General features: G+C 45.2%; 1 protein-coding gene across 1 annotated transcript in view; it reads left to right on the forward strand.

The window, feature by feature from the left end:
• The window catches only part of LOC116989739 (integrin alpha-D-like), a 91,060-nt gene that overhangs the window by 23,508 nt on the left and 41,243 nt on the right, over positions 1–26,309 (forward strand). The window contains exons 4-10 of the mRNA XM_033047332.1: positions 963–1,107; positions 8,761–8,834; positions 9,567–9,693; positions 17,529–17,668; positions 18,429–18,566; positions 19,144–19,347; positions 24,727–24,857. Of these exons, the coding sequence (XP_032903223.1) occupies positions 963–1,107; positions 8,761–8,834; positions 9,567–9,693; positions 17,529–17,668; positions 18,429–18,566; positions 19,144–19,347; positions 24,727–24,857 (959 nt within the window). The remainder of the gene's footprint in view (positions 1–962; positions 1,108–8,760; positions 8,835–9,566; positions 9,694–17,528; positions 17,669–18,428; positions 18,567–19,143; positions 19,348–24,726; positions 24,858–26,309) is intronic.

The following is a 26,309-nucleotide window of genomic DNA, read 5'->3' on the forward strand; positions in this document are numbered from 1 at the left end:
TGTAAAAAATGTTTTTCTAATCTCAGTCCTAAAAGATTTCCCCTTTATCCTTAAACAGTGACCCCTTGTTCTGGACTTTCCCAACATCGGGAACAATCTTCCTGCATTTAGCCTGTCTAACCCCTTAAGAATTTTGTAAGTTTCTATAAGATCCCTCCTCAATCTTCTAAATTCTAGCGAGTACAAGCCAAGTCTATCCAGTCTTTCTTCATATGAAAGTCCTGACATCCCAGGAATCAGTCTGGTGAACCTTCTCTGTACTCCCTCTATGGCAAGAATGTCCTTCCTCAGATTATGAGACCAAAACTGTACACAATACTCCAGGTGTGGTCTCACCAAGACCCTGTACAACTGCAGTAGAACCTCCCTGCTCCTAAACTCAACTTATTTGCTATGAATGCTAACATAACATACCATCTTGTTCTACCTATGTCATTGGTACCTATATGTACCACGACCTCAGGCTCCTCTCCCTCTGATTTCAGGATATCTTGGACGCGTTCAGTCACATCCCAGACCCTGGCACCAGGGAGGCAAACTACCATCCGGGTCTCCTGACTGTGTCCACAGAATCGCCTGACCGCTTGTTACATCCGCCCACCTGTGTGAAGAGTTTGCCCCTCAGGTTCATGTTAGACCTGTCCCCCCTCACCTTCAACCTGTATCCTCTGGTTCTCCATTTCCCAAATCTGGGGGTAAACAACTGCATTGACAGGAAGTTCAAAGTTGCAGAGGGTAGCGTCCATGAGTAATAGTGTGGAAACAGGCCCTTCGGCCCAACATGCCCGCACTGGCCAACATATCCCGGCTACTTCTGCCTTTATCTTGTGCACAACTTTGACATGCCTCCCATGGGCCACTTTATCCAGTGGCTTCTGTTAGTCTCTACACTCCCCCATCCCTGCCGTTTGCCCAGATGGTGAGGGGTGAGTACGCGACCCTTGTCCTGTGACCTCCCACAGGTGGGCTCGGCCTTCAGCGACACGAATGCCAAGGCGCAGCTACAGACCATTGCATCCGAGAGTGGGAACGTGTTCCAGGTGGGAAACTTCCAGGCCCTGGACCAGATCCAGAACCAGCTGCAGGAGAAGATCTTCGCCATCGAAGGTGACCACTTATCCCTAAACTAAATAGTGGGGTGGGGGGGGGGGGGAGGGGGAGGAGCCAAACTGGACATAAAATGATGGAGTTGTTAAATTGAGTTCTTTCAATCTAAAGTCAACTTGACTCAAACACTTGTTGCTGTTAAAACAATTCTTTATTCAGCTGAGACTAGTCTCTTGAACCTTCCAACACAGAGCTGATGCTCTGGGGCGGGTCCAGAGAGGAGTAACTTTGATACCAACTCATGGCATTTATATAGGTATTACACATTTCAGATACAGAGAGTATGACAAGCTAGTAACCAATCATCTGAGTCCTTCTGGTGATTTACAACATCAGTCACATGACCCCCCTTCCCTGGCCTCATTACAGCCTTCGTTTAACTGTGCTTTATAACTGTTTTAGAATTATTTTATTTCAACACAGCAAAACCCCAGTAGGCTCTTATGAAAGACCACTCCTAAAATAACAAGATACGTATATAACACAATGATCACACAAGTCATACACACTTTCTATACCAAGAGAAAATATATTTCTATAAATCTAAACAATTTCTATAAGTCTAAAGTGTACCTTTCTACTAAGACAATACATTTCATAATTGGTGTTACTATAATTTTACACATTTTGAAATACCATTACCTAAGTCTTTAAAACATTAATTATATAAGTTTGCTGAATTACAGTTTCTAAGTTCAAAACGCACATTTCCATCTCCCATCCAAAGATACATGGGTCGTAAATCTGTCAATTTAGTTAATATGAGTTTGGTGCCTTTCCTGTTATCGGGAAGTAGGATTTCCAATCTCATGTACCAGGCAGAACACAAGAGACTACATCTCAGACCATTACGTCAGAATTCCATCTGCTTCAACCTTCTATAAACTACTCCCTCAATCTAATTATTTCTCAAAGCAACTATTCCTTCACTTGCATCTTATTCCTTATCACACATTATAATTGTACACAGCCAAGGCTAACTGCAGTCTATCATCTCTCAGCCTTGAATTCTGTCTCAAACCTAGCAAAACAAGCCATAACTCTTCACCTTTATGTCACATTCAGAGCTCAAAAATATGCCATAGAGACAGAGCAGATGGCCTAAGAAGAGGCCCCTTATTCAGCTTCCCATTCTTCAACACAAAGCCATATCAAATACAATTTCATCCAGTGCTATAATTGCCCCAAACAATAACCTAAGCTAAGCAGGTTCCGGTTCAGGCCTCCATGTTTTGATTCAACTTTGCCTGTGTGTATGTGTCTGTTTGCACTTTATTTCGGTTCAGGAAAACTTTAAACTTTTATTTTGCAATTTACCTAGCTTATATAAAAGTCACCCCTTGCTGAAAAAATAAGAATACACCCGGATATTTATGGTTATAATACAAAACACTCAAATAACATAATATCTTTATACGCCGATGATGTACTATTGTACATCACAAAACCACAAATTAGTATACCAAACATATTAAATTTAATTGAGGACTTTGGATCCTTCTCAGGATATAGAATAAACTGGAACAAAAGTGAAATTATGTCGATAAAACCAAAAGACTCAACACACCTCTGGAAATTCCCCTTTAAAATAGCCACAGAAAAATTCAAATATTTGGGAATTGAAATTACTAGAAACTACCATGATATGTTTAAAGCCAATTATAATCCCTTACTTAAGAAACTAAATAATTTGATTAAATTCTGGAAAACACTTCCGATGTCCCTAATAGGCAGAATAAACGCTATAAAAATGATCTTTCTACCACAAATCCTATACCTATTTCAATCAATACCTATATATCTCCCAAAAAAGTTTTTCAAAAAATTGGACTCAGATATTACAAATTTTATATGGGATTATAAATCCCATAGAATACAAAGAGCACACCTTAATAAACGAAAAGAATTGGGTGGTCTAGCGCTCCCTAACTTTATGTATTATAATTGGGCAGTAAATATTAAAAATATGATTCACCTGCTGGACAATTCTGCCCAGCAGGTGGACTGGATTGTAATGGAAAGAGAGGACTGCTCTCCGTGTAATATAGGAGCGACTCTCCTCTCACCAATACATCTGAATAACAAAAATTATAATAAAAATCCAATTATACATAGCACAATTAGAACATGGAAACAAATAAAACAGAACCTAAAATTAAGAAACCTATCTCTTTTAATACCAATAGTTAATAATCCATTGTTTAAACCATCAATTATAGACAAATCATTTATACAATGGGAAAGAATGGGAATCAAAACGCTCGGAGATCTGTATGAATTGGGAAAATTACTATCATTTCAACAACTACAACTGAAATATAATTTGAAAAATAATCAATATTTTAAATATCTTCAAATTCGTGATTATCTGAAAAAATACACAAAAGACTATCATAATATGCCTACAGACTTACTGGATGAAGCAATGAAGACAAAGGCGGAATCAGCGAATCTAATATCGTACTTATATAACATCATCTTAAACATAGAAATACCCACAACTGATGGAATTAGAAGAGACTGGGAACAAGAATTAGCTATAAAAATTTCAAAAGAGAGCTGGGATAATCACTTACTACAGGTGCATAAATGTTCGATCAACGTACGACATACTCTCATCCAATTCAAAACATTACATGGACTATATTATTCAAAAACTAAAATAAATAAACTCTTCCCTAATGTCTCACCCATCTGTGATAAATGTCTGTGTCAAGAAGCTACCATAGCGCATTCTTTTGTTTTTTGTACAAAAATACAAAAATTCTGGAATGAAATATTTGACATCTTTACAAAATTAATTAAAATAAAACTGGTACCAAAACCAGAATGGATTATTTTTGGAATATCGGAAGGTAACCCTGAACTAAACGTGTTTCAGAAGAATTTACTCAATTACGGGCTAATAATGGGAAAAAAACTCATACTTAAATTCTGGAAAAATGCGCCTACACCAACAATAAAAATGTGGATATCAAATATGTTTGAAACACTACATCTGGAAGAGATGAGATTCCTCTTAGCAGGCAAAGCAGACCACTTCCAAAAGACGTGGTCTACGTTTTTGGAACTATTATAAGCATAAGGTGCAATAGTAATAAAAAAAATTAAAAAATAAATAGAGCTAAAAAATATGCCATAGAGACAGAGCAGATGGCCTAAGAAGAGGCCCCTTATTCAGCTTCCCATTCTTCAACACAAAACCATATCAAATACAATTTCCTCCAGTGCTATAATTGCCCCAAACAATAACCTAAGCTAAGCAGGTTCCGGTTCAGGCCTCCATGTTTTGATTCATCTTTGCCTGTGTGTATGTGTCTGTTTGCACTTTATTTCAGTTCAGGAAAACTTTAAACTTTTCATTTGCAATTTACCTAGCTTATATAAAAGTCACTTTGCCAAGCGGTTCTATTTGTATAATATTTCCTCAGAGTTAAAGGGAAAGAGAATATAAGAAATATTTAAAAAGTTAAGAAAGACACCAGAATCAATGGGGCAGAAAGCTCAGGAAGGGATAGGAGAGCATGGCCAAGTGAAATAGGAATCGATGTGAAAGGTGAGGGGAGTAATGGATTAAAAGTATTATGTATGAATGCACAAAGTCTTAGAAATGAAGTGGATGAGCTTGAGGCTCAGTATGATGTTGTGGGAATTACAGAGACATGGCTGCAAGAGGGCCAGGGCTGGGACATGAATATTCAAGGATATACGTCCTATCGAAAAGACAGACAGGTGGGCAGAGGGGGTGGGGTAGCTCTGTTGGTGAGGAATGAAATGCAGTCCCTTGCGAGGGATGACATAGAATCAGGAGATGTAGTCAGTATGGATAGAACTGGGGAATTGTAAGGGTAAAAATACCGTAATGGGAGTTATCTACAGGCCCCTAAACAGTAGCCTGGATATAGGGTTAAAATTGGCATGTTGCAAAGGTAATGCTACAGTTGTTATGGGAGATTTCAACATTCAGGTAGACTGGGAAAATCAGGTTGGTTCTGGACCTCAAGAAAGGGAGTTTGTGGAAGGCCTCCGTGATGGATTCGTAGAGCAGCTTGTATTGGAGCCTACCAGGGAGAAAGCAATTCTGGACTTAGTGTTGTGTAATGAACCGGATTTGAAAAGGGAACTCGAGGTAAAGGAGCCATTAGGAGGTAGTGACCATAATATGATAGGCTTTAATCTACAATTTGAGAGGTAGAAGGGAAATCAGAAATGTCAGTATTACAGTTGAACAAAGGGAACTATGGAGCCATGAGCTGACCAAAGTTGATCTGAGGGCTGAGGGACTGGTACAGAGGGCAGGGATTCAAGTTTCTGGATCATTGGGATCTCTTTTGGGGAAGGTGTGACCTGTACAAAAAGGACAGGTTGCACTTGAACCCGAGGGGGACCAATATCCTGGCGGGGAGATTTGCAAAGGCTACTGGGGAGACTTTAAACTAGAACGGTTGGGGGGAGGGACTCAAATAGAGAAAGCTAGTAGACAGTGTGTGAGGAGGCAGAGAAGGGTAGCACTCAGACCCAACATGTAGGGGAGAAAGAAGAAAAAGATAATAAATAGAGAATAAGAGGTGGTGGGTTTCTTAAATGTGCATATTTTAATGCTAGGAGCATTGTAAGAAAGGTGGATGAGCTTAGAGCCTGGATTGACACCTGGAAGTATGATGTTGTGGCGATCAGTGAAACGTGGTTGCAGAATGGCTGTGATTGGAAACTAAATATTCCAGGATTTTGTTGCTTCAGGTGTGATAGAATTATACTGTTCCATCAGGGACTGCATTGTTTTTAGTGTTATTATGTGTGAAATGTTTTAAATTTCATGTGCGATGCTCCGGTATTCCCTGGGAAACGTCTTTTCATTTTGCACTGTACAACTGTTGCTTGCAAGATGACAATAAAGGTTGATTGATTGATTGATTGATTGAGTGGCAAGAGGTGGAGGTGTTGCATTGCTTGTCAGGGAAAATATTACAGCAGTGCTTTGGCAGGATAGATTAGAGGGCTCGTCTAGGGAGGCTATTTGGGTGGAACTGAGAAGTGGGAAAGGGGTAGCAACACTTATAGTGGTGTATTATAGACCGCCTAATGGTGAGCGAGAATTGGAAGAGCAAATATGTAAGGAGATTGCAGATATTAGTAGTAAGCACAAGGTAGTGATTGTGGGAGATTTCAATTTTCCACACATAGACTGGGAAACACATTCTGTAAAAGGGCTGGATGGTTTGGAGTTTGTAAAATGTGTGCATGATAGTTTTTGCAGCAATACATAGAGGTACCTACTAGAGAAGAGGCAGTGCTGGACCTCCTGTTAGGAAATGAGACAGGTCAGGTGGCGGAGGTATGTGTTGGGGAGCACTTCGGGTCCAGTGATCACAATACCATTAGTTTCAATATAATTATGGAATATTCAATATAATTAAGGTCAGATCTGGACCAAGGGTTGAGATTTTTGATTAGAGAAAGGCTAACTTTGAGGAGATGCGAAAGGATTTAAAAGGAGTGAATTGGGACATTTTGTTTTAGGCGAAGGATGTAGTAGAGAAATGGAGGACATTTAAACGTGACATTTTAAGAGTACAGAATTTTTATGTCCCTGTTCGGTTGAAAGGAAATAGTAAAAATTGGAAAGAGCCATGGTTTTCAGGAGAAATTGGACACTTGATTTGGAAAAAGAGAGAGATCTACAATAATTATAGGCAGCATGGAGTAAATGAGGTGCTTGAGGAGAATAAAGAATGTAAAAATTTCTTAAGAAAGAAATTAGAAAAGCTAAAAGAAGATATATATCAATGATCTGGATGAAGGGGTGGTAAATTGGATTAGTAAGTATGCAGATGATACCAAGTTAGTGGATAATGAAGAGGATTTCCAAAGTCTACAGAGTGATTTAGGCCATTTGGAAAAATGGGCTGAAAGATGGCAGATGGAGTTTAATGCTGATAAATGTGAGGTGTTACACCTTGGCAGGACAAATCAAAATAGGACGTACATGATAAATGGTAGGGAATTGAAGAATACAGTTGAACAGAGGGATCTGGGAATAACCGTGCATAGTTCCTTGAAGGTGGAATCTCATATAGATAGGGTGGTAAAGAAAGCTTTTGGTATGCTAGCCTTTATAAATCAGAGCATTGAGTATAGAAGCTGGGATGTAATGTTAAAATTGTACAAGGCATTGGTGAGACCAAATCTGGAGTATGGTGTACAATTTTGGTCGCCCAATTATAGGAAGGATGTCAACAAAATAGAGAGAGTACAGAGGAGATTTACTAGAATGTTGCCTGGGTTTCAACAACTAAGTTACAGAGATAGGTTGAATAAGTTAGGTCTTTATTCTCTGGAGCGCAGAAGGTTAAGGGGGGACTTGATAGAGGTCTTTAAAATGATGAGAGGGATAGACAGAGTTGATGTGATCAAGCTTTTCCCTTTGAGAATAGGGAAGATTCAAACAAGAGGACATGACTTCAGAATTAAGGGACAGAATTTTAGGGGTAACATGAGGGGGAACTTCTTTACTCAGAGAGTGGTAGCGGTGTGGAATGAGCTTCCAGTGGAAGTGGTGGCGGCAGGATCGTTGGTATCATTTAAAAATAAATTGGATAGGCATATGGATGAGAAGGGAATGGAGGGTTATGGTATGAGTGCAGGCAGGTGGGACTAAGGGAAAAAAAGTTGTTCGGCACGGACTTGTAGGGCCGAGATGGCCTGTTTCCGTGCTGTAATTGTTATATGGTTATATGGTGTCAAGTTGGGAAAAGGGGAAGTACAACGAGATCAGGGGGTCCTTGTTCATCACTCACTGAAAGCAAGCATGCATGTACAGCAGGCAGTGAAGAAAGCTAATGACATGTTGGCCTTCATAACACGAGGAGTTGAATATAGGAGCAAATAGTTGTACAGGGCCCTAGTGAGACCACACCTGGCGATTTGTGTGCAGTTTTGGTCTCCAAATTTGAGGAGGGATATTGCTGCTATTGAGGGAGTGCAGCGTAGGTCCATGAGGTTAATTCCCGGGACAGCGGGACTGTCATATGTTGATTGAATGGAGCGGCTGGGGCTTGTACACTCTGGAGTTTAGAAGGATGAGAGGATATCTTATTGAAACATAAGGGTTTGGACGCGCTAGAGGCAGGAAACATGTTTCCGATGTTGGGGGAGTTCAGAACAAGGAGCCACAGTTTAAGAATAAGGGGTAAGCCATTTAGAACGGAGATGAGGAAACATTTTTCACCGAGAGAGTTGTGAATCTGTGGAATTCTCAGCCTCAGAAGGCGGTTGAGGCCAATTGTCTGGATGCTTTCAAGAGAAAGTTAGATAGAGCTCTTAATAATATCAGACTCAAGGTATATGGGGAGCAGGCAGGAACGGGGTACTGATTGTGGATGATCAGCCATGAGCACAGTGAATGGCGGTGCTGGCTCGAAGGGCCGAATGGCCTACTCGTGCACCTATTGTCCATTGTCTATCCCGGGCACTGGGGAGTCAGTGACAGGCGGAGAGCAGGGCAGGAAGAGTTCTCCCCCACTCTCCTGCCTTGTAGATTGCAGAGAGTTAACATGGCGCATGTGAAGTACACGAACTAATGTAGATGATGGAGCCAGAGTTCCAGGCTGTTCCATCCCCCGTGTGTGACACTCACTCTCTCCATCCCCTCAGGGACTGAAAACAAAGGAGAGAGTTCCTTCCAATTGGAGATGGCACAAGAGGGGATCAGTTCACTGGTGACTGAGGTGAGTGGGGATACGGGGCGGGGAGAGGAGGGAGAGGGGAGAGGAGGTAGTGTGGGGGATGGGAAGAGGGGAGAGAGCGGGGGGATTAGGGAGGGGAGGGCGGGGAGAGGAGAAGGGAGAGGAGGGAGTGCGGAGGGAGGGGAGAGTGGGGAGAGGGGACCGAGATGGGGATGGGAGGTAGGAGAGGAGAGGGAGGGGGGAGGGGAGTGACAGAGGGGGAGGGGAGGGAGGACTGTGGGACAGGAGTGGAGAGGTTGTGGGAGGGGCAGAGGGGTGGGAGAGGACAGTGCTGTGGGCCGGGGAGAGAGATGAGGGAGCGCTGTGGCATAGGGAATGATGTGGAGAGGGTGTGGGGAACAGGGAGGAGGGGGCACTGCAGAAGGGGAGGGAGTGAAGGAGGGGAGGGGAGAGTAGGGGAAAAAAGAAGGGAGCGTCTGGTGAGGAGAGGAAGGGCGAGGAGAGAAGGGAATGCCTCGGGAGGGAAGTAGTGAGTGAGGGGAGAGTAGGTAGGGGAGGGAGCGAGAAAAGAGTGATCACCCTCCCCAAATTATTCCACTCCCCTCTTCCCTCACTCTCCACCCCTCACCTCTCCTCTCTCTCTCCCCTCCTCCCGTCTTTTCCCGCACCCATCCCCATCCCCCTTGTCCCGTTTCTCCCCCTCTCCTCCCTCTCCTCCCTCTCCCCCCTCACCTCCCTCTCCCCCCTCACCTCCCTCTCCCCCCTCCCCTACAGGACTCCATAGTGTATGGGGCAGTGGGAGCCTACGATTGGTCAGGAGGCCTCTACCAATTGAGATCAGGCATCCAGACCTTCATCAACGCTACATTTGATCGGGATAGTATGAAGAACGCATACCTCGGTGAGCGAATGGCCAGAGGTGTCTCGGAGACGGGAAGGGGGTCATGGAGAGGGGGGAGGGGTGTTGGGTCTAAAGGGGAGGGGTCACAGTGATGGGAAGGAGGTTGTAGGGGCCAGAGGGGATTGGGTGAAAGACAATAGGTGCAGGAATAGGCCATTCGGCCCTTCGAGCCATACAGATATTCACTGTAATCGTGGCTGAACATCCACAATCAGTACCCCGTTCCTGCCTTCAACACATATCCCTTGACTCCGCTTTCTTTGAGCTTTATCTAACTCTCTCTTAAAAACATCCAGACAATTGGATTCCACTGCCTCCTGAGGCAGAGAATTCCAGATTCATAACTCTCTGGGTGAAAACGTTTTTTTCCCCAGGAATTAACCTCGTGAACCTATCCTGCACTCCCTCAATAGCAAGAATGTCCTTCTTCAAATTTGGAACCCAAAACTGCACACAATACTCCAGGTGTGGGCTCACTAGGGCCCAGCACAACTGCAGAAGGATCTCTTTGCTCCCATACACAACTATTGTTGTTATAAAGGCCAACATGCCATTGGCTTTCTTCACTGCCTGCTGTACCTGCATGCTTACTTTCAGTGACTGATGAACAAGGACACCTAGATCTTGTTGTGTTTCCCCTTTTCCTAACTTGACATAATTCAGATAATAATCTGCCTTCCTGTTTTTGCCACCAGTGGATAACCTCACATTTATCCACATCTGCCATGCATCTGCCCCCTCACCTAATCTGTCCAAGTCAACCTGCATCCTCATAATATCCTCCTCAGTTCACACTGCCATCCAGCTTTGTGTCATCTGCAAATTTGCCAATGTTATTTTTAATCCCTTCATCTAAATCATTAACGTAAATTGTAAATAGCTGCGGTCCCAGCACCGAGCCTTGCGGTACCCCACTAGTCACTGCCTGTCATTCTAAAAGGGACCTGTTAATCCCTTCTCTTTGTTTCCTGTCTGCCAATCAATTTTCTATCAGTGTCAGTACCCTACCCCCAATACCATGTGCTCTAATTTTGCCCACTAATCTCCTGTGTGGGACCTTATCAAATGCTTTCTGAAAGTCCAGGTACAAAGAAACATAGAAAATAGGTGCAGGAGGAGACCATTCGGCCCTTCGAGCCAACACCGCCATTCATTGTGATCATGGCTGATCATCCCCTATCAATAACCCGTGCAAAATCCATCCAGTGACTTGGCCTCCACTGCCTTCTGTGGCAGGGAATTCCATAAATTCACAACTCTCTGGGCGAAAAAGTTTTTTCTCACCTCAGTCTTAAATGACCTCCCCTTTATTCTAAGACTCTGGCCCCTGGTTCTGGACTCGCCCAACATAGGTAACGTTTTTCCTGCATCTAGCTTGTCCAGTCCTTTTATGATTTTATATGTTTCTATAAGATTCCCCTCATCCTTCTAAACTCCAGTGAATACAAGCCTAGTCTTTTCAATCTTTCCTCATATGACTGTCCCGCCATCCCAGGGATCAATCTCGTGAACCTACGCTGCACTGCCTCAATCACAAGGATGTCCTTCTTCTAATTCGGAGACCAAAACTGTACACAATACTACAGATGTGGTCTCACCAGAGCCCTATACAACTGCAGAAGAACCTCTTTACTCCTATACTGAAATCCTCTTGTTATGAAGGTCAACATTCCATTAGCTTTCTTCACTGCCTGCTGTACCTGCACGCTAACTTTCAGTGATCGGTGTACAAGAACACCCAGGTCTCACTGTACCTCCCCCTTACCTAACCTAACCTCATTAAGATAATAATCTGCCCCCTTGTTTTTGCTGCCAAAGTGGATAACCTCACATGTATCTATATTATACTGCATCTGCCACGCATCTGCCCGCTCACTCAATCTGTCTAGGTCACCCCGCAACCTCCTAACATCTTCACAGTTCACACTGCCACCCAGCTTTGTGTCATCCACAAACTTGCTAGTGTTGCTCCTAATTCCCTCTTCCAAATCATTAATATATATGGTAAACAGTTGCGGCCCCAACACCGGGCCTTGCGGCACTCCACACGCCACTGCCTGCCATTCTGAAAAGGACCCGTTCACTCCTACTATTTGCTTCCGGTCTGCCAACCAATTTTCTATCCATCACCACCCTATCCCCAATACCATGTGCTCTAATTTTTGTCACCAGTTTCCCATGCGGGACCTTACCAAAGGCTTTCTGAAAGTCTAGATACACTACATCCACTGGCACCCCTTCATCCATTTTACTTGTCACATCCTCAAAAAATTCCAGATTAGTCAAGCATCATTTCCCTTTCATAAATCCATGTTGACTTGGACTACCAGGCTACCTGGTCTGTAATTCCCCGTTTTCTCTCTCGCTCCTTTCTGGAAAAGTAGGATAACATTAGCTATCCTCCAATTCACAGGAACTGATCCTGAATCTATTGAACATTGGAAAATGATCACCACTGCATCCACTATTTCTAGAGCCACCTCCCTGAGGACCCCTTTTCCCTTAACATATCTAAAGAAGCTTTTACTGTCCTTCTTTATATTCCTGGCCAGCTTCTCTTCGCACTTCATCTTTTCAGCCCGTATTGCCCGTTTTGTTTCCTTCTGTTGTCCTATGAAAGTTTCCCAATCCTCTGGCTTCCGGCTACTCTTTGCTGTGTTATACATCTTTTCTTTTAGTTTTATTCTATCACTAACTTCTCTTGTCAGCCACGGTTTCCTCCAACTCCCCTTAGAATCATTATTCCTTTTTGGAATGAAATGATCCTGCGTCTTCCGGATTATGCCCAGAAATTCCTGCCATTGCTGTTCCACCGTCATTCCTGCTAGGATCCCTTTCCAGTCTACTTTGGCCAGCTCCCCTCTCATGCCTTCATAGTCCCCTTTGTTCAACTCTATCACTGCCACTTCCGATTTAACCTTCTCCTTCTCAAATTGCAGATTAAAACTAATCATATTATGATCACTACCTCCAAACTGTTCCTTTACCTTGAGTTCTCTTATCATATCTGGTTCATTGGACAACACTAAATCCAGAATTGCCTTTTCTCTGGTCGGCTCCATTACAAGCTGCTCTAAGAATTTATCTCGGAGGCATTGTACAAACTCTCTTTCTTGGGGTCCTGAACCAACCTGATTTTCCCAGTCTACCTGCATATTGAAATCCCCCATCACCACCGTGGCATTACCTTTGTTACATGCTAGTTTTAACTACTGCTGCAACTTACACCCTACATCCGGGCTACTATTTGGGGGTCTGTAGATAACACCAATTAGTGTCTTCTTGCCTTTACAATTTATAACCATATAACAATTACAGCACGGAAACAGGCCATCTCGGCCCTACAAGTCCGTGCCAAACAACTTTTTTCCCTTAGTCCCACCTGCCTGCACTCATACCATAACCCTCTATTCCCGTCTCATCCATATGCCTATCCAATTTCTCAACTGAATCCACAGTGACTCTACCTCGTCAGTCCCTATGTCTTCCCTCGCAAGGGACTGAATTCCATCCCTCACCAGAGTAGACTGGAAAGGGATCCTAGTAGGAATGACAGTGGAACAGTAGCAATGGCAGGAATTTCCGGAATCCGGAAGACGCAGGATCATTTCATTCCAAAAAGGAAGAAAGATCCCTCCCCCCCTCCTCTGCCCACCTGCCTGTGCTTTCTATAGGATGTATAACCCTGAATATTAAGTTTCCAGGCCCGATCCTCCTGCAGCCACGTCTCAGTAGATCTCGTGGTCTAGGTATAAGGTTTGGGGCAACCGCGCCTTTGCGGTTGCAGCTCCTAGACAGTGGAACAGCATCCCCCTTCCCATCAGAACTGCCCCCTCCATCAACTCCTTTAAGTCAAGACTAAAAACTTATCTATAGTCCCAAGCCTTTCCTGACGTCCACTGAGCGAGGGCTATATGTATATAGTTTGTTTATACTATTCTTATAACAAATGTAAAGCACTTTGGCCAACGAGAGTTGTTTTTTAAATGTGCTATATAAATAAATGTGACTTGGCTTGACTTGACAATGTCATATCTACCAACCTCTAACTGTGCCTCAAGCTCATCTACTTTACTTCTTATACAATGGCTTGCAAAAGTTTTCATACCCCTTGAACTTTTCCACATTTTGTCACGTTACAACCACAAACGTAAATGTATTTTATTGGGATTTTATGTGATAGACCAACACAAAGTGGTGCATAATTGTGAAGTGGAAGGAAAACAATACATGGTTTTCAAATTTTTTCACAAATAAAAAACTGAAAAGTGTGGCGTGCAAAAGTATTCAATACTTTGTAGAACCACCTTTCGCTGCAATTACAGCTGCAAGTCTTTTGGGGTATGTCTCTACCAGCTTTGCACATCTAGAGACTGACATTTTTGCCCATTCTTCTTTGCAAAATACCTCAAGCTCAGTCAAATTGGATGGAGAGCGTCTGTGAACAGCAATTTTCAAGTCTTGCCAGAGATTCTCAATTGGATTTAGGTCTGGACTTTGACTGGGCCATTCTAACACATGAATATGCTTTGATCTAAACCATTCCATTGTAGCTCTGGCTGTATGTTTAGGGTCGTTGTCCTGCTGGAAGGTGAACCTCCGCCCCAGTCTCAAGTCTTTTGCAGACTCTAACAGGTTTTCTTCCAAAATTGCCCTGTATTTGGCTCCATCCATCTTCCCATCAACTCTGACCAGCTTCCCTGTCCCTGCTGAAGAAAAGCATCCCCACAGCATGATGCTGCCACCACCATGTTTCACAGTGGGGATGGTGAGTTCAGGGTGATGTGCAGTGCTAGTGTTCTGCCACACATAGCGTTTTGCATTTAGGCCAAAAACTTCAATTTTGGTCTCATCTGACCAGAGCACCTTCCTCCACATGTTTGCTGTGTCCCCCACATGGCTTGTGACAAACTGTAAACGGAACTTCCTATGGCTTTTTTTCAACAATGGCTTTCTTCTTGCCACTCTTCCATAAAGGCCCGATATGTGGAGTGCACAACAAATAGTTGTCCTGTGGACAGATTCTCCCACCTGAGCTGTGGATCTCTGCAGCTCCTCCAGAGTTACCATGGGTTACCTTGGCTGCTTCTCTGATCAATGCTCTCCTTGCCCGGCCTGTCAGTTTAGGTGGACGGCCATGTCTTGGTAGGTTTGCAGTTGTGCCATACTCTTTCCATTTTCGGATGATGGATTGAACAGTGCTCCGTGAAATGTTCAAAGCTTGGGATATTTCTTTATAACCTAACCCTGCTTTAAACTTCTCCACAACTTTATCCCTGACCTGTCTCGTGTGTTCCTTGGGCTTCATGATGCTGTTTGTTCACTAATGTTCTCTAACAAACCTCTGAGGCCTTCACAGAACAGCTGTATTTATACTGAGATTAGATTACACACAAGTGGACTCTATTTACTAATTAGGTGACTTCTAAAGGCAATTGGTTGCACTGGATTTTATTTAGGGGTATCAGAGTAAAGGGGGCTGAATACTTTTGCACGCCACACTTTTCAGTTTTTTATTTGTAAAACAATTTGAAAACCATGTATCATTTTCCTTCCACTCCACTTCTCCAACCCGACAAACAGCCATCCACCATTACCCTCTGGCTTCTCCCATTCAGCCACTGCTGAATCCATCTTGCTATTCCTGCATTTATACCCAACAGTTTAACCTTCTTAACCAACCTTCCATGAGGAACCTTGTCAAAGGCCTTACTAAAGTCCATATAGACAACATCCACTGCTTTACCCTCGTCAATTTCCCTAGTAACCTCTTCAAAAAATTCAAGAAGATTAGTCAAACATGACCTTCCAGGCACAAATCCATGTTGACTGTTCCTAATCAGACCCTGTTTATCCAGATGCTTATATATATTATCTTTAAGTATCTTTTCCATTAATTTGCCCACCACTGAAGTCAAACTAACAGGTCTATAATTGCTAGGTTTACTCTTAGAACCCTTTTTAAACAATGGAACAACATGCGCAGTACGCCAATCCTCGGGGACTATTCCCGTTTCTAATGACATTTGAAATATTTCTGTCATAGCCCCGGCTATTTCTACACTAACTTCCCTCAATGTCCTAGGGAATATCCTGTCAGGACCTGGAGACTTATCCACTTTTATATTTTTCAAAAGTGTCAGTACTTCTTTTACTTTGAAACTCATAGTATCCATAACTACTCTACTCGTTTCCCTTACCTCACATAATTCAATATCCTTCTCCTTGGTGAATACCGAAGAAAAGAAATTGTTCAATATCTCCCCCATCTCTTTTGGCTCTGCAGATAGCTGCCCACTCTGTTTCTCCTATGGACCAATTTTATCCCTCGTTATCCTTTTGCTATTAATATAGCTGTAGAAACCCTTTGGATTTACTTTCACCTTACTTGCCAAAGCAACCTCATATCTTCTTTTAGCTTTTCTAATTTCTTTCTTAAGATTCTTTTTACATTCCTAATACTCCACAAGCACCTCATTTACTTGATGCTACCTATAATTATTGTAGATCTCCCTCTTTTTCCGAACAAGATGTCCAATTTCCCTTGAAAGCCAGGGCTCTTTCCAATTTTTACTGTTTCCTTTCAACCGAACAGGAACATAAAGATTCTGTACTCTTAAAATGTTCCCTTTAAATGTCCACCATTTCTCTTCTACATCTTTCCCATAAAACAAAATGTCCCAGTCCACTCCTTTTAAATCATCTCGCATCTCATCAAAGTTAGCCTTTCTCCAATCAAAAATCTCAACCCTAGGTCCAGTTCTGACCTTCTCCATAATTATATTGAAACTAATGGTATTGTGATCACTGGACCCAAAGTGCTCCCCAACGCATACCTCCGCCACCTGTCCCATCTCATTTCCTAACAGGAGGTCCAGCACTGCCCCTCCTCTAGTAGGTACCTCTATGTATTGCTGCAAAAAACTATCCTGCACACATTTTACAAACTCCAAACCATCCAGCCCATTTACAGAATGTGTTTCCCAGTCTATGTGTGGAAAGTTGAAATCTCCCACAATCACTACCTTGTGCTTACTACTAATATCTGCTATCTCCTTACATATTTGCTCTTCCAATTCTCGTTCCCCATTTGGCGGTCTATAATACACCCCTATAAGTGTTGCTACACCTTTCCCACTTCTCAGTTCCACCCAAATAGCCTCCCTAGATGAGCCCTCCAATCTATCCTGCCAAAGCACTGCTGTAATATCTTCCCTGACTAGCAATGCAACACCACCACCTCTTGCCCCTCCAATTCTATCACACCTGAAGCAAGGAACTGATTACCTCTCTGGATTCTATCGCACCACTTGCAAGGAACTGAATTTCATTCCTCACCAACAGAGCTACCCCATCCCCTCTGCCCACCTGTCTGTCTTTTCGATAGGATGTATACCCTTGAATATTCAGTTCTCAGCCCTGGCCCTCTTGCAGCCATGTCTCTGTAATTCCCACAACATCATATTTGCCAATTTCTAACTGAGCCTCAAGCTCATCCACTTTATTTCTTATACTTTGCGCATTCATACATAATACTTTTAATCCATTACTCCCCTCACCTTTCACATCGATTCCTATTTCACTTGGCCATGCTCTCCTATCCCTTCCTGAGCTTTCTGCCCCGTTTATTCTGGTGTCTTTCTTAACTTTTCTTATATTCTCTTTCCCTTTAACTCCATCCTTGTATTTCCAGTTTGTCTCCTCCCCCCCACTATTTAGTTTAAATCCACTCGTGCAGCAGTGAGACCGGGAGAGGTGGGTCACAGAGACGGGCTGGGCATGTATGGTGCGGAGGGGGTGAGAAAGATGGACTGGTGACTCTCTCCTCTCCCCAGGGTACAGCGTGGAGGAGGCTCGGGGCAGCAGTGGGAGATATTACGTTGCTGGGGCACCGAGGTACAGACACCGTGGCCTGGTGCTGGTTTATAACCAGCATAATCCCTCTCACCACACAAAGAAAATAGAAAGCACTCAGGTGAGATCCCTCTTCCCTTCTCGCGGGGCCTCCTCCTGCCCCCTCCCCCTCCCCCCTCCTCCTCCTCCCTCCTCCTCCTCCCCCTTCTCCCCATCCTCCCCCTTCTCCCCATCCTCCTCCCACCTCCTCCCTCCTCCACTTCCTCGTCCCACCTCCTCCCCTCTCCCCCCCTCCTCCTCCCCCCTCCCTCCTCCCCCTCTTCCTCCCTCCTCCCCCTCCAACCTCTACTCCCTCCCTCCCACCTCCGCTTCCTCCTCCACCCTCCTACTCCACCCTCCCTCTCCTCCTCCCCCTTCTCCTCCCCCTCCCTCCTCTGCCCCACCCATCCTTCTCCTCCCCACTACTCCTTCCCCCTCCTCCTCTTCCCTCCCCCCTCCTCCTCCCCCTGCCCCTCCTCCTCCTCCCCCTGCCCCTCCCCCTCCTCCCTCCAACCCCTCATCCTCCCCCTCCCTCCACCTCCCTCCCTCGCACTTCCTCCCCCCCTCGCATCTCCTCCCCCTCTCCCTCCTCCTCTTCCCTCCGCCCCCTCCCTCCTCCCTCACCTCCTCCCCCCTCCTCACCCTCCCTCCCCCCCTCCACCTCCCTCATTCTCCCCTCTCCCTCCCTCCATCTCCCTTCTCGCTCCAGCTCCTCCTCACCCCCTCCATCCTACCCCCCCTCCCCTCCCTCCTCCCCCCTCCCCTCCCCTCCCCTCCCACATGGCTCCCCCCTCCCTACCTCCCTCCCGTGGGCACTGATGATAGGTGATGTCCTCCCCCAGATGGGCTCGTATTTCGGATCGGTGCTGTGTGCTGTGGATTTGAACAATGATGGGGTGACTGATTTGATTCTCGTGGGAGCTCCGCATCACTCGGGGCCGGCCACGGGGGGCATGGTCTTCGTCTACAAATTCCAAGAGGTATATTGCTCCTAATCCCTCCCCCCCCACCCCGTCACTGTGACCCCCCCCACCCACACCACCGTCACTGTGACACCCCCCTCCCCAAAGTTCAACGATGTCTCTGTTTAGGGAAGGTGGGGAAGGGGGGGGGATGGGATGGGAGGAGCGGTTGGGAGGGAGGGTAAGGGTAAGGAGGGCAGGAGCGAGTTGGGCGGGTGCAAGGGGCGGAGGGGGTGGGGAGGGGATGGGTGGGAAAAAGGGATGAGGGGAAGGATAGGTGGGGTGGAGGGGTGCAGTGGGGGAGCTAACCCACTCTCACCTCTCTCCGTTTCTCTCTCCCCCCCCCTCTGTGGGCTCTACCACTCCCTTCCTCCTCACTCTCTCTCCCCCTAACTATCTAACCTCTCTCTCTGTCTACCCTCTCATTACCCTCTCTCCACACCTCTCCTCCCTTTCCATTTCTAACTCACCCCCCCCCCCCCCCCGCATGTCTCCCCCTCTCTGTTCCGCCCATCTTCCCCCCCTCTTCCTCTCCCTCACCTATCTCGCCTCTTCTTCTCCCCCTCTCACTCATATGCACCCTCTCCCCCGGCAGGGCGACCTCTCTCCCCGGACCCCCCTAATTGGGGAGGGAGAACAGCCTCTGGCCCGGTTTGGGGCCTCCATCGCCCGCCTGGGGGATCTGAATGGGGACAGTGTGGCAGACGTGGCGGTGGGAGCGCCACTGGAGGACGGGGGGAGCGGCTCCGTCTACATCTTCCTCGGCTCGGCCGATGGGCTGAAGGGCCCCGCGGCACAGGTCAGTATCAGTGTCGGGGCTTTCCCCCATGTTGCTACGGGGGGCCTAACTCCCAGGCCTGAGGCAGAGCGGCCTGCCACTGATTGTTGGGCAGGCCTGTCTCCCTCCCTCTCTCCTTCACACTCCCTCCTTTCCTCCCTCCCTCTCAGGCCTGTTGCCAGGTGCTAGGCAAGGCCTAACTCCCAGGATTCAGGAAATGTGGCCTTGAAGGTCAGTGGAGGAACCCTCTCTCTCTCTCCCCTTCTCCCCTCTCTCCCTTCCCCGTCTCTCCCCCTCTAAAGCAAAATATAAACTAAGCAATAACATGTTTTTGCGCTTTGACTTCTGAGCACATAAAAAAAATAGCTGACATCTTTACTGTTGTAAGCATATTGGTTATATTTAAGAAGTAATGTGTTTCTTCGATATACATTCTATATAACTTCTATATTAGCACCACCAGCCATTTGTTTTTGCAGTGCAGCCTTTCAAAGCAGTTACCACCACCAACAGCCATTTTTTTTTGCAATGCAGCCTTTCAAAACAGTTACCACCACCAACAACAGCCATTTTTTTTCCAATGCAGCTATTTAACAGCAGTTACCACCACCAACAGCCATTTTTTTTTGCACTGCAACCTTTTAAAAGCAGTTACCACCACCAACTACAGCCATTTCTTTCCAGTGCAGCCATTTAAAAGCAGTTACCACCACCAACAGCAGCCATTTATTTCCCATTGCAGCCATTTAAAAGCAGTTGCCACCAACAACAGCCATTTTTTTTGCAATACAACCTTTCAAAGCGGTTACCACCACAACAGCCAATAGACACTTTTTGCAAGCATTTTAGAACCAAAAGACAATTTCTGCAAGCATTTTAGAACCAATAGGCACTTTTTGCAAGCATTTTAGAACCAATATAGACACTTTTTGCATGTGAGAACCAATAGACACGTTTAAAGTAGTTACCACCACCAACAACAGCCATTTATTTTCCAGTGCAGCTATTTAAAAGCAATTACCACCACCACCACCAGCCATTTGTTTTTGCACTGCAGCCTTTCATATAACCATATAACCATATAACAATTACAGCACGGAAACAGGCCATCTCGACCTTTCTAGTCCGTGCCGAACACGTATTCTCCCCTAGTCCCATATACCTGCGCTCAGACCATAACCCTCCATTCCTTTCCTGTCCATATAACTATCCAATTTATTTTTAAATGATAAAAACAAACCTGCCTCCACCACCTTCACTGGAAGCTCATTCCACACAACGACCACTCTCTGAGTAAAGAAGTTCCCCCTCATGTTACCCCTAAACTTCTGTCCCTTAATTCTCAAGTCATGTCCCCTTGTTTGAATCTTCCCTACTCTCAGTGGGAAAAGCTTATCCATGTCAACTCTGTCTATCCGTCTCATCATTTAAAAGACCTCTATCAAGTCCCCCCTTAACCTTCTGCGCTCCAAAGAATAAAGCCCTAACTTGTTCAACCTTTCTCTGTAACTTAGTTGCTGAAACCCAGGCAACATTCTAGTAAATCTCCTCTGTACTCTCTCTATTTTGTTGACATCCTTCCTATAATTAGGCGACCAAAATTGTACCCCATACTCCAGAATTGGCCTCACCAATGCCTTGTACAATTTTAACATTACATCCCAACTTCTATACTCAATGCTCTGATTTATAAAGGCCAGCACACCAAAAGCTTTCTTTACCACCCTATCTACATGAGATTCCACTTTCAGGGAACTGTGCACAGTCATTCCCAGATCCCTCTGTTCACCTGCATTCTTCAATTCCCTACCATTTACCATGTACGTCCTATTTTGATTTGTCCTGCCAAGATGTAGCACCTCACACTTATCAGCATTAAACTCCATCTGCCATCTTTCAGTCCACTCTTCCAACTGGCATAAATCTCTCTGTAGACTTTGAAAATCTACTTCATTATCCACAACCCCACCTATCTTAGTATCATCTGCATACTTACTAATCCAATTTACCACACCATCATCCAGATAATTGATGTACATAACAAACAACAGTGGACCCAACACAGATCCCTGTGGCACCCCACTAGTCACTGGCCTCCAACCTGACAAACAACCATCCACCATTACTCTCTGGCATCTCCCATTCAGCCACTGTTGAATCCATCTTGCTACTCCACCATTAATACCCAACCATTGAACCTTCTTAACCAACCTTCCATGAGGAACCTTGTCAAAGGCCTTACTGAAGTCCATATATACAACATCCACTGCTTTACCCTCATCAATTTCCCGAGTAACCTCTTCAAAAAATTCAAGAAGATTAGTCAAACATGACCTTCCAGGCACAAATCCATGTTGACTGTTCCTAATCAGACCCTGTTTATCCAGATGCTTATATATATATTATCTCTATGTATCCTTTCCATTAATTTGCCCACCACTGACGTCAAACTAACAGGTCTATAATTGCTAGGTTTACTCTTAGACCCCTTTTTAAACAATGGAACAACATGCGCAGTACGCCAATCCTCCGGCACTATTCCCGTTTCTAATGACATTTGAAATATTTCTGTCATAGCCCCTGCTATTTCTACACTAACTTCCCTCAATGTCCTAGGGAATATCCTGTCTGGACCTGGAGACTTATCCACTTTTATATTTCTCAAAAGTGTCAGTACTTCCTCTTCTTTGAATCTCATAGTTTCCATAGCTACTCTACTTGTTTCCCTTACCTCACATAATTCAATATCCTTCTCCTTGGTGAATACCGAAGAAAAGAAATTGTTCAATATCTCCCCCATCTCTTATGGCTCTGCAGATAGCTGTCCACTCTGGACCAATTTTATCCCTTGTTATCCTTTTGCTATTAATATAGCTGTAGAACCCCTTTGGGTTTACTTTCACCTTACTTGCCAAAGCAACCTCATATCTTCTTTTAGCTTTTCTAATTTCTTTCTTAAGATTCTTTTTACATTCTTTATACTCCTCAAGCACCTCATTTACTCCATGCTGCCTATAATTATTGTAGATCTCCCTCTTTTTCCGAACCAAGTGTCCAATTTCCCTTGAAAACCATGGCTCTTTCCGATTTTTACTATTTCCTTTCAACCGAACAGGGACATAAAGATTCTGTACTCTTAAAATTTCACCTTTAAATGTACTCCATTTCTCTTCCACATCTTTCCCATAAAACAAAATGTGTTTCCCAGTATATGTGTGGAAAATTGAAATCTCCCACAATCACTACCTTGTGCTTACTACTAATATCTGCAATCTCCTTACATATTTGCTCTTCCAATTCTCGCTCCCCATTTGGTGGTCTATAATACTTTCAAAGCAGTTACCACCACCAACAGCCATTTTTTTTTTGCAGTGCAGCCTTTCAAAGCAGTTACCACCACCAACACCAGCCATTTTTTTCTTTTGCAGTGCAGCCTTTTAAAAGCAGTTAGCACCACCAACACCAGCCATTTTTTTTGCAGGGCAGCCTTTCAAAGCAGTTACCTCCACCAACAACAGCCATTTTATTTTGCAATGCAGCCTTTCAAAGCAGATGCCACCACCAACAACAGCCATTTTTTTCCAGTGCAGCCATTTAAAAGCGGTTACCACCACCAATGTCAGGCATTTTTTTCCCAGTGCAGCCTTTCAAAGCACAACAACAGCCAATAGACACTTTATGCAAGTATTTTAGAACCAATAGAGACACTTTCTGCAAGCATTTTAGAACCAAAAGACAATTTCTGCAAGCATTATAGAACCAAAAGACAATTTCTGCAAGCATTTTAGAACCAATAGAGACACTTTATGGAACCATTTTAGAACCAAAAGAGACACTTTTTGCAAGCATTTTAAAACCAATAGACACTTTTTGCAAGCATTTTTGAACCAATAGACACTTGTTGCAAGCATGTTAGAACCAATAGAGACACTTATTGCAAGCTGTAAGAACCAATAGGCACTTTTTGCAGCCATTTTAGAACCAAATAGAGACACTTTTTGCCAGCATTTTAAAACCAATAGACACTTTTTGCAAACATTTTAAAACCAATAGAGACACTTTTTGCAAGCATTTTAGAACCAATAGAGACACTTTTTAAAAGCATTTTAGAACCAATAGACACTTTTTGTAAGCATTTTAGAACCAATAGACACTTTTTGCAAGCCTTTTAGAACCAATAGACACTTTTTGCAACCATTTTAGAACCAAAATAGACACTTTTTGCAAGCATTTTAGAACCAATAGAGACACTTTTTGCAACCATTTTAGAAACAATAGACACTTTTTGCAACCATTTTAGAACCACATTAAGGGCATTCACAGTTGAGTAGACATGTGTTCAGTGTTATTCACAGCTCAGAGAGACATGACCCTCAGGCTTCCTCCATCTTGCAGAGACTCAGTGAGGCACACTACGTCTGGGTTTTATAGTCCCTCCCCCTCCCACCAGCAGGGGCAGCAGAGAGAGTGGCAATTAAAAAAAAAAACATTAATATCTCTCTGATTTTTCATTGATGGGAAAAGTCCTCCAGTCCTGAAAGGCGGAGGGGGGCTCTGAGCCAGGTGGCCAAAAATGACGGCCGTAGGTGGCGGCGTTTTCTCTGAAATCACTGCACAGTGGGCCAAAAGCGGTCGAGATCAGACTTTTCGTAATATAGAAGATATTGGATAAGTGATGTTTTGCAGCACAGAGGGTGTGGATGGTTGGGCGTGAAGTGGTGATTGGAGGGGGATGGGTGTAGAAGGGCCCAGTCTTTACAGACTGAGGTCAGGCTGTGAGTGGGTGTGAGGTGTCAGTTGGGGTGGGAAATGGTCCAGTCTTTTCATACTGGAGTCTTGCCTTAAGTAGGTGTAAAGTGGTGAATGGGAAGGAGAGGGTGCAGGGTCCATTCTTTAGCCCAATATACGGGATGTCTTGGCTAATAGTTGGCAATTCTCGAGGCCAGTCACCGGATGCTAGCAGAGGCCAGTCACCGGTTGCTTGGGAGTACATTTGCCGGTTGCTTGGAGAGGATGGTTGCTAGGGGAGGCCCGTCGCCGGTTGCTAGGGGAAGCCAGGCTCCGGTTGCTCGGGGCGGCCTGTCGCTGGTTGCTAGGGGAGGCCTGTTGCTAGGGGAAGCCTGTAGCCAATTGCTAAGGGAGGCCGGTTGCTAGGGGAGACCTGTTAACAAGGGAGGCCGGTTGCTAGGGGAGGCCTGTCACCAGTTGCCAGGGGAGGTATGTCACTGGTTGCGAGTGGGGGCCTGTCGCCGGTTGCGAGGGGAGGACTGTTGCTAGGAGAGGCCTGTTGCTAGGGGAGGCCTGTCACCGGTTGCTAGGGGAGGCCTGTCACTGGTTGCTAGGGGAGCCTTGCTCTTGGCTCTGACCACACTCCCCCTCCCTCTTTCTCCTCTCCCACAGCATATCCGATCGGTGGACATGAAGCCCAGCCTACGGTTTTTCGGCCGCGCCATCCACGGAGCGATGGACGTCAGCCATGATGGTCTGTCCGATTTTGCCGTGGGAGCCCTGGGAAAAGTCGTTGTCTTCCGGTACATGGCTCTTGGCCCCGTCTCTCCATCCCCACCTTCCAGTCCCACCCTACTCACGCGGCGCCCTCCCCTCCCCTCTCCCCTCCTCCCTCCCTCTCCCCTCCACCCCTCCCTCTCCCGCTCCCCCCCTCCCTCACCCCCTCCCCCCTCCCTCACCCCCTCCCCCCTCCCTCTCCCCTCCACCCTCCCTCCCCCGCTCCCTTGCCCTCTCCCTCTCCCCTCCACCCTCCCTCTCCCCCTCCATCTCCCCCCCATCCGCCTACCCCCCTCCCTCTCCAACTCCCTCCTCCCCCCCTCCCCTACCCACGGCGCTCCCTCTCCCCTTCTCTAAACATTTCCTATCCATGTATCTGCCGAAATTTAAATACTGTTGTAGTACTTGACCTCATTTTTACCCACCACACTGCGTGAAAAAGTCATGATCTCCTAATAAATAGGAACCACTCCCTGGGTTCTGGTATTCTGTAAATCTTCTCTTCCCAAACCCCTGCATTAGATCCCAGCCTGTAACCCACTCCCTGGGATCTGTTACTCGACATATATACCCCAACGAACCCCTAGATTAGATCCCAGCCTGTTAAATCTCTCACCTCAAACCTATGTCCTGTGGTACTTGATTCCCCTACCCTGGAGGTAAATTAATTTGCATTCACCCTATCCATTCGTGTCATAATCTTATACCCCTCTGTAAGTTCATCCCTCATCCTCCTGTGCTCCAAGTAATAAAACCTAGCCTGTCCCCATTGCTCTGGCAACATCCTCTTTGCAGCACTCTGCACTCTTAGTGGCTCAATGACATTTGTCTGAAAGCAGGGTGATCAAAACTGACCAAAGCTGTACTCCCAAGACAGACACAAAAAGCTGGAGCAAATCAGCGGGCCAGACAGCATATCTGGAGAGAAGGAATGGATGACATTTCGGGTCGAGACCCTTTTTCAGACCCGAAACGTCACCCATTCCTTCTCTCCAGAGATGCTGCCTGTCCTGCTGAGGTACTCTGGCTTTTTGCACCTATCTACAATTTACATAGAAACATAGAAAATAGCTGCAGGACGAGGCCATTCGGCCCTTCGAGCCATTCATTGTGATCATGGCTGATCGTCCCCTGCCTTCTCCCCATATCCTTTGACTCCACTATCTAACTCTCTCCTAAATCCATTCAGTGACTCGGCCTCAACTGCCCTCTGTGGCAGGGAATTCCACAAATTCACAACTTTCTGGGTGAAAACGTTTTTTCTCACCTCAGTCTTAAATGACCTCCCCTTTAATCTAAGACTGTGGCCCCTGGTTCTGGACTCGCCCAACATTGGGAACATTTTCCTGCACCTAACTTGTCCAGTCCTTTTATAATTTGACATGTTCCAAAAGATTCCCTCTCATCCTTCTAAACTCCAGTGAATACAAGCCTAGTCTTTTCAATCTTTCCTCATATGACAGTCCCGCCATCCCAGG

This window comes from Amblyraja radiata, chromosome 29, assembly GCF_010909765.2.
Source record: "Amblyraja radiata isolate CabotCenter1 chromosome 29, sAmbRad1.1.pri, whole genome shotgun sequence".
NCBI lineage: Eukaryota > Metazoa > Chordata > Chondrichthyes > Rajiformes > Rajidae > Amblyraja > Amblyraja radiata.